Source organism: Rhagoletis zephyria, unplaced genomic scaffold (genome assembly GCF_001687245.7).
Source record: "Rhagoletis zephyria isolate East Lansing unplaced genomic scaffold, Rhagoletis_zephyria_1.1 Rzeph_scaffold_00014, whole genome shotgun sequence".
NCBI classification, from domain to species: Eukaryota; Metazoa; Arthropoda; class Insecta; order Diptera; family Tephritidae; genus Rhagoletis; species Rhagoletis zephyria.
Window position 1 is genome coordinate 32,805 of NW_016157098.1, and position 8,653 is coordinate 41,457.

General features: G+C 36.8%; 4 protein-coding genes across 18 annotated transcripts in view; all 4 read left to right on the plus strand.

Annotated features, from left to right (window-relative positions):
• Nucleotides 1–8,653, plus strand: part of LOC108359950 (guanylate kinase-like) — a 74,588-nt gene that overhangs the window by 31,317 nt on the left and 34,618 nt on the right. The window lies entirely within an intron of this gene.
• The window catches only part of PIP4K (phosphatidylinositol 5-phosphate 4-kinase), a 122,884-nt gene that overhangs the window by 31,275 nt on the left and 82,956 nt on the right, over nucleotides 1–8,653 (plus strand). The gene's annotated exons all lie outside the window — the stretch shown is intronic.
• LOC108359907 (uncharacterized protein DDB_G0290685-like) lies at nucleotides 303–1,044 on the plus strand. Its single transcript, XM_017611986.1, has 2 exons — nucleotides 303–971; nucleotides 1,018–1,044. Exons 1-2 carry the CDS (start codon nucleotides 303–305, stop codon nucleotides 1,042–1,044), a joined length of 696 nt encoding a protein of 231 aa, XP_017467475.1.
• On the plus strand, nucleotides 1,105–2,239 carry LOC108360013 (uncharacterized). Its single transcript, XM_017612152.1, has 2 exons — nucleotides 1,105–1,744; nucleotides 1,800–2,239. The coding sequence occupies exons 1-2, from the start codon at nucleotides 1,127–1,129 to the stop codon at nucleotides 1,806–1,808; spliced, it is 627 nt and encodes a 208-aa protein (XP_017467641.1). The 5' UTR covers nucleotides 1,105–1,126; the 3' UTR covers nucleotides 1,809–2,239.

Consider the following 8,653-nt stretch of genomic DNA (forward strand, 5'->3'; position numbering starts at 1 on the left):
TGTAGTAGCGTTGTATAGGCTAGCTTAAGTAATAGATTAATAAATCATGTAAATCATTGTAATAGTGTAATAGTCCCTTTAGCATATTTTTAGTACACGAATAGTGTAACTAGACCTTAAGATTTAGTTATAAGACACCATCTTGTGAAAAGAAAAGAATAAAAGAAGACATTCCAATTTGTGCAGCGAAAGGAGAAGGTGTTTTATTTAAAACCCGGCTACCACTTTATTAACTTGAACCTGTACATTTCATCAGAAGTGGTCACAGAACCCTTCCAACGTAAAGCTTTTAAAATTTCAATATGAATCGGGAAACAATTAACGCGGAGAAGTACTCGCTACTTCAATTAAAAGCGTGGTGCACGGCAGTGGGGCTCAACGCTAGTGGAGCAAAAGCGTCGCTGGCTGCACGACTTAGCGAGCTGTCGGCAGAAGCACGGGGCTTGTGTCCAGGAGCCATTGACGTGCCTGGAGGTGATAGTGTGCCAGAAAAACGCGGCGCGAAAGCTACGGTGCCACCAAATATCGATGGAGGCAATGGTACAGCCAAAGAAAAAAATAACGGCGAAGGTGCTGGCAATGGTGCGAATAGCGGCGATGGACCAAACAACGGCAACGACGCGAATAACGGCGAGGGATCAACCAATGACAAAGGTGCGAATAACGGCGATGGTGAGCGTGGCAACGATGGAGCGAATAACGACGATGATGGCGATTTTACAAATGATAGANACGGCACGAATAACGATGNTGCGTNTAACAGCGATGGTGCGTCTAACAACGATGGTGCGTCTAACAACGATGGTGCGTCTAACAACGATGGTGCGCATAACAACGACGGTGCGTATAGCAACGACGGTGCGAATAGAGGCAGTGGCGTAGAGCGGCGCGAATTTTCGCAAGAAATTGTTAGCGTGACAAGTGAGCTAGGGTGCGGCCCAAGTAACACCCGTGAATTCGATGGTACGAAAGTAAGTCTATTAGAAAAGGAGATAGAGTTGCTTAAACTAAAATTAGAGCTACAACAAGGCGGAGCGAAATTGACGGTCGCAACAGACAACGCTAAACCTGGGTTGGAGACTATGAAAGAGCTTATGCCGACTATGACGGAAGCGAGGATTTTGACATGTGGCGGTCTCAGTTGCTCCATTTTCAGCGAGTTTTACAAGTCAGCGATGAGGCGTTAAGTTTAGTCGTACGGCTCAAAATGAAAGGCGAAGCCCTGATGTGGTACAACTCCAACAAGATGTTTATGCGCACTGTTGGCGAAATCCTCGCAGAAATGGAGGCAATATTCGCAAAGAAAGACAACTTGCTCAATGTACGTAGAAAATTTGAAAGGCGAATTTGGAAGTTTGGTGAAGAGTTCAGTAGCTACGCTAACGAGAAGCGGCTGTTAAGCGCTGGCCTCAACCTATGCGACGAAGAATTTGTTGAATACCTCGTAGACGGCATTCCTAATAAACAATTGCAGATACAAGCCAAGCTTCAGAATTTTAAAAGTGCTGGTGAGGTGACTAGAGCATTTCGGACTGTCGAGTTGCCGCGACGAGCCGCACCAAAAACGAATTTACAAAGTGGTGAAGAGCGGCTAAGGTGCTACAACTGCAATTGCTCCGGCCACATCGCAAAAGAGTGCAGCAAGCCTAAGCGCGAATACGGGACGTGCTTTGCGTGTGGCGAACGCGGACATTTTGCGGCGAGCTGCAAAAACTACAAGAAGTCGACATCCAGTAGCAATTTTGTAAGTTATTTTAGTATTAGTATCGTAGATAATCTTAATGTTGATATGGTTATAGAATGCCTAGTCGATTCGGGGAGCCCAATAAGTCTTGTAAAGAAGAGCCTTGTACCGGGAAGAGTGCAGTTACAAGATGAAAGAAACTCATACTATGGTCTCAATAAGTCAAAACTATCAATTTTTGGAAAAATATTTTGTTATGTCAAAGTGCTCAATAAAAACGTGTTGATTGAACTTATAGTAGTTCCTGACGAATCGATTAGTTATTCAGTTATTTTAGGCAGAAATTTTATTCAGGCAAGCGAAGCCAAGCTTAAAATCGGTGATGTAGAGTTTATGGATGAAACTGCAGACACAGATGTTGTAAACAGTGTAACGAATCTTAATGTTTGTAACAAAGAAAAGGTGGCCAGTAAAAATTCAACATACAAAGCAGCGGTTGTGCCAAAGGTTAGTGTCACAGATAAAGAAGAAGTGGTTAGTGGTAGTTCTACATACAAAATATATGGAAAATATACTACAAGGAGTTAAAATCTGTCAGTTTGCAGATGACACACTATTATATACGTCTGGAAAATCAAGTCAGGAGTGTATAGCTAGATTGAATTATAATTTGAAATTTGTCTATAACTACGTTAATATGAACAAGCTAAAACTCAACGTAAAAAAAACGAAAGCAATTGTGATCAATGGCGAATCTGAAGATAATATTATAGTTAACGATGCAATAATAGATAAAGTTGATGAAATAAAATCTCTCGGCATTGTCATTGACAAAAAGCTAAATTTTGATAAACACATAGATTACATCTGCAGGAAAATCTCAAAAAAAATTGGATTTTTTCGCCACACTTTGATTACTGTTCAACCATTTTATTCCTGGGATCAACACAGATGAAAAACAGGCTGCAAAAACTACAAAACAAAGGGATGCGGTGTATACTACTATGTAGCAGGCTGACGCCAATCACCTATATGCTAGACACACTGCAATGGTTAAATATTAATCAAAGAACCACTATGAACGTACTCCTTTTTGTGTTTAAAATGAAATATCATCTATTACCAAAGTACTTAACGAGTCAAATAACATATGTGGGAGATGCGCAACCCTACAGCTTAAGAAACAAGAATGATTTTAGAATCAAATTTCATAAATCCAATAAGGCACAAAATGTTTTAATGTATAAAGGTCTAAAACTATTCAATGAATTGCCAAGCAATATAAAAAACGAAAGAAATATTAATGTATTTAAAAGACTGATAATATATCATATTAGAGAACATTATAGCTCACAATAAGTCAATTAACTATTCTTAAGATACATTTTGTATTTCTAAACTGTACCTGAAAGTTTTAAATAGCTACGGCTAAATAAAGAATCTACTACTACTACTACTAATTGTTATGTCGGCTTCCATTTCCCTTGCACTTTTCGAGGTAACTTGATTGGGAGTTTGTTGCAGCGACTTTGCTTGTCTGAACTGGTCGGGAAAGTTTTCGTCTAATGAGTGCTCTGACAAGTTTTGGGCAAAATGGTGGGCTATTAACTTGGGGTGAGTAATTATATGTTGTGGATTTGAAGTGCTATAATTGAGTGTTGCGTGTTCTGATTTGTTAGTCTTTTGACTTTACTCCATAATTCCTGTGCTGATGTGTTGACGTTTATTGTTTTTGCGAAGTCTTGAAAGCTGGATTTCTTTTGTTGCTTCATTTCTCTGCGAAAAATTGCATTTCTTCTTTTGTATTCTAAGAGATTTAGTTGTGTTGGGTGTCTACGGAAAGTGTGCCATGCTGCCATCTTTCCACTTCGTAAAAAAGCCAGCCCTGAGTTCNATGAGTTCCACCAAGGTACGCGTTTTCTGCCTCTATTTGAAGATTGAGGGTCGTATAGGTTAGCTGCTGTACGTATTGCGTTGGTCATATTATTTGCAGTGTTGCCAGAACTTTTTGGGCCGACCGGCTAGATGGGCAAAAAAAAGCGGCTAAAAACGGCTAAAATGTTTTAGTGAAAATTCACATGCTTTATTTAAATAAATCGCAAGAAACGAAAGACTAGTTAACACCATTAATTTATATAGAGTGTATATTCCTCATCAGTGTATTCCATCATCAAATGAATCACTGTTATATACAATACCTGAATTCATTAATTTTAAGAGATCGTCATCTACAGTAAAATTATGGCAGCATTTTTCTTCACGTTTTAAACCGTATCTTATATATAAAATAGCGTTTAACGTTTTAACGCACATTGGATTTCTTTGCTTAGTTTTTATTATATTCATTGAACTAAATATTCGCTCTACTTCTGCATTACTTATAGGCAAAACAAGAAAACTAAAAACTAGGTTGCAAAGGTCAGCAAAAGGGTTTTCTCCTAGGGCATTTCGAAATTGATAAACTTCGGCCCAAAATTTTACAGTTGAGTCTAAATTACGCCAGGTATGTAACGTTAACCGTTGCCATTGCATCTCTATGGATGTTATTTCGTCGGCATTATATTTGTGTTTTTGTTGCTGTAGTTGAACAAATACTTTTGGTTTAATTACTCTTAATGCATTTCCAACCGAAAAAAGGCAATTTTTTTTAGTGTGGCAATATTTGGAGGGAGGCGTTGGCGTAATTCCTTTATTAAAGTGATAATAAAATAGCGACCATTTTCTCGAATTATTTTCTCGGCTTCGTGGTCAAAAGCGTTTGTGCTTACTTTTGTTTTTAAATACTCTTCAAAACTGTGATAAAACTGAGGAAATGGATCAAGGTGTGGTTCCAACGGGGAGCATATAGGATCAAATGTGTCCGCGCTAATAACCACTAGGAAGTTAGATGCGAAAGTAAACCATTGAGTTCATTAAAAATCTTCATTGGGTCTGCATTATTGCTTTCGAACAACTTGTTTACTTTTTGCACCTGAAAATTAGGCAAATAGTAAAATCGGCTAAAAACGGCTAACTTTTTTTTACAAACCGGCTAACAAATCGGCTGCCGGCTAGATCGAATTTTCTCCGGCTAGTTGCTATCAAAACCGGCTAAATCTAGCCGGAAAACGGCTAAAATGGCAACGCTGATTATTTGCTTCCTTGTTTGGGTTATCGCTGTATGGCCTTCCACAGTTTGGTTGAATTTTTCCCATTCTGCAAAATCGCATAAAAACTTTTTTGTTGTGTAGTGGGTGTTGTAAGTTTGTGATAGAGTGATTGTGGATATCACAGGGAAGTGATCGCTGTGATAAAGGTCTTCTAAAACGTTCCATGTGATAAATGGAAGGAAGTTTGGTGTGGAGCATGTGATGTCTATGTGTGTTAAAGTACCATGTGTTGATAAATGTGTGGGTCTACCGTCATTTAAAATGCATAGTTCCGCTTCATTTATAAAGTTTTCAAGAATTTGTCCTCGAGAGTTGGGCGATGGAGAGCCCCATAAAGGGTTCCAGCTGTTAAAGTCACCTAGCAGTACAACTGGTGTTTGAATGGACGCAAGTAGATTGGTTAGATGTTGGCAGGGAATTTGTTGATTAGGTGGTATGTAACAACTTATTATTGTAAATTTTGGGTTTAAGTTGATTTCGACCGCGATTATTTGCAGATGTGTGTTTATTGGTACTATTTTGTGTGGAATATTTGTTTCTATTAGTACACCAACACCTTGTTTGGATGTCGTGTTTTGTGGGGTGTTATGGAAGTAGCTGAGATAGTTTTTGGGTACAATTGGAGAAAAATTTGCGGGGCAATGAGTTTCTTGCAAAGACAGGAAAGTGGGAGTTTGTTCTTTTATTAGCATGTTAAGTTCATTATAGTTGTTTAGGAAGCCCTTAATGTTCCACTGTATTATTTTAAAAATCATTTGTGAATGTATGTGTAATATTAGAGTAAGTATGTATGTTTGATTTGATAATTTGCTTGTTTTTGTTTTTGTTTTTTTATAGTTTAGGCTCTTCTTCGGAATCAGAGACTGACATGAAATAGCTGCTTTCGTTTAATAATTGTTGTGTTATTTGGCTGAGTGGAGATGAAGTGGTGTTGGTTTGCGAAGAGATTTGCGTTTGGCTAGAGTGGGTATGTGAGTCTTCGTGAGAAGGATTAGTTGTTGGTAGATTTTTCTTGTTTGAGTTTACATTTTCGTTTGTAAATTGAGTATTTTGGGTGGATGTCTTATTGGTAGTAGAGTCGTTGTCGGTTATGAGTTTGTTAAGATGCGTTTGAGTTTTTGCTATTTTAGTTATATTAGCTTTTGTTGGCGAAGCTGGACGTTTGTATGTTGCGGATGTAGATGTAGATGTATTTGGCGTTGTTTTTGTGCTTGGTTTGTTCAAGGTTGGGTTGGTGATGTTGGCGTATGAAATTTGTGGTTTTTGTGTATGAGTGTGTTTTTCATTATATTTGCGACGCGCTTCCCCCATAGAGCATTTTTCTGTCGTTTTAATTTTTAAAATGTCTTTTGTTTGCTTGTACCTGGGGCAGTCTTTATCAGAGGAGGAATGATTTTCACCACAGTTTGCACATTGTTTGCGTGTGCATTCAACTGGAGAATGGGGCGGCAAATTGCATCCTTCACAGGTGCTTGGATTAGAGCATCTGGTTTTGGTATGACCTAGGAGTTGGCAATTTCTGCAACGCATGGGGTTAGTGTAGTAGGGATACACTTTTACTTTGTACCAAGCCACATCTAGTGATTTTGGAAGGTGATACAGGTCAAAGTTTACAACGATTTTTCCGGTGGGGGTTGTTTTTCCGTCGAGTGTGCGGGTGAATTTGAAAATACTGGTCACTCCCTGACTTTATAGCTCTTGGACAATTTCATCTTCTTTTACGAAGTTGAGACATGGGGCGTATATTATACCTTTCACCGTGTTGAGGTTGTCTTGCAGCTTGACTGTGATAGGGTAAATGTTTAGAAGAGATTTGGTTTTTAAAAATTTTTCAGCTACTTTAGAATTGCGTGCAAAAACCAGTAGTGAACCGTCTTTAAGCTGTTTAATGCTGTCTATTTGGGTAGATATCGCATCAATACCTTTTTTTATTACAAACGGGGAAAGTTTAATTAATTGTCCATTAGTTGAAGATATTGTTAGGTATTTTGGTTGGCTGGGTGTTGTTTGTTTTTGTTGAAGTGTAGGGAATGTGTGTGTGTCGTATGTGTCCATTTCCCTTAGTATTAAAAAACGGTTTGTTGTTTTGTCCGGCGGATCAGGTGTTGGTGGTATTTTTGGGTAGGCACAAACGGTATTTTGATCGAACACTGAACTTGTTTATAAGTTATTGCTACGAAAGTGTAACAAGGAATATATTAAGCACTGTGTTGAGAAGCACTATGGTTTTTAGCTTATTTTGTTTATTGAATTGGCACTGACGATAGCACTACTCTACACGTCCGAGCACGTTAATAGCTAGTCGATGACCTTTATTGTGGTAATACTAATTAATGCTATTGTTTACAAGTCGAAGTAATCTAAAGAATATGTGTTATGAAATAATTTAGTTAAATGTAAACCATATTAAACGTAAAAACACATATATTTAGATTTATTAATTTATATGGTGAAACATGTTTATAAATTGATATGACTTCTATTATAAATTATAGCAGGGACCGAAAATAATAGTTATTTTCAAAATTTCAATTCAAAAAGTCCGTCGGAAAGAATTGGTCTTTTTAACATTTGTATATAGCAATGTGATGCTTGTTAGACAAGGAATGTTAATCCTATATGATTTATTTATTTTTTTTTACTTTTTTCAAAAAAGTCAGCAATAATTACCGTTATTTTTTGACTGATAGTTTTTCAGTCAAAAATAAAAGTTAAAACTTGACTTTTATTTTTTCAGTCAAATATAAAACTTAAAATCTGACTATTTTTTTTTGGTCAAAAATAAAAGTTAAAAATTGACTTTTATTTTTTCGGTCAAATATAAAAGTTAAAACTTGACTTTTATTTTTTCGGTCAATTATAAAAGTTAAATCTGACTTTTATTGTTTCAGTCAACATAGCAGTTAACATATTCACAATACAATAGTGGTATTCACCAACTTGAGCAAGTAGCCTGGCACTCTAGCAAAAGAGCAGATGAGCAGTCGTTGCTTGACTGTTGACAACTGGCATTGCTTGAGCTAATCTGCTCACTTGCTCACTTTGGTGAATACCACTAATATGTTTTAATAAAAAATGCACATCCTTTCAACTGCAATTTTCTATCTTCTCCAAATATATTGAGTTTCTTTAATTCAAGCTTTAAATTATTCACCTCTTTACAGGAATGATACGGAATTCAATTTAACAATTAATATCGCTGCCAAGTTCTGCTCCGACAAATTGTATCGCAAATCGCTAAGAATATGCTTAGTGCTGAGAGCGCGTGTTCTACACTGACTTGTGTCGCTGGCACTTGATGTATAATACATACGAGATCTCTTAGTCGGGGATATATACATTTTTTACTCTCCCAGTAACCCCTAAGTTCCGTATCAACATCAATGCGCTTCTCCTTATAGGTGCCTATTTCCATAAACGCTTTTCGAACGTAATCTTCGGAAAAACTCAAAGTCAAGTTTACACTTTTATATTTGACTGAAAAAAAAAATTTTACTTTTATTTTTGACCGAAAAAAACAAAAGTCATATTTTAACTTTTATATTTGACCGAAAAAATAAAAGTCAAGTGTAAACTTTTATTTTTGACCGAAAAAATATAAGTCATATTTTAACTTTTATTTTTGACCGAAAAAATATAAGTCAATTGGTAGCTTTTATTTATGACTGAAAATATAGCGGTGAAAAAATAACGATTATTTTTTCACTTTTTTGATAAAGAACATAACCGTTACGGTCCCTGAATTATAGTCATATACAATAATATACATATATGATATCGTCGCTCCCAACGAAGAGTAGCACATCTCAAATTACCGTGG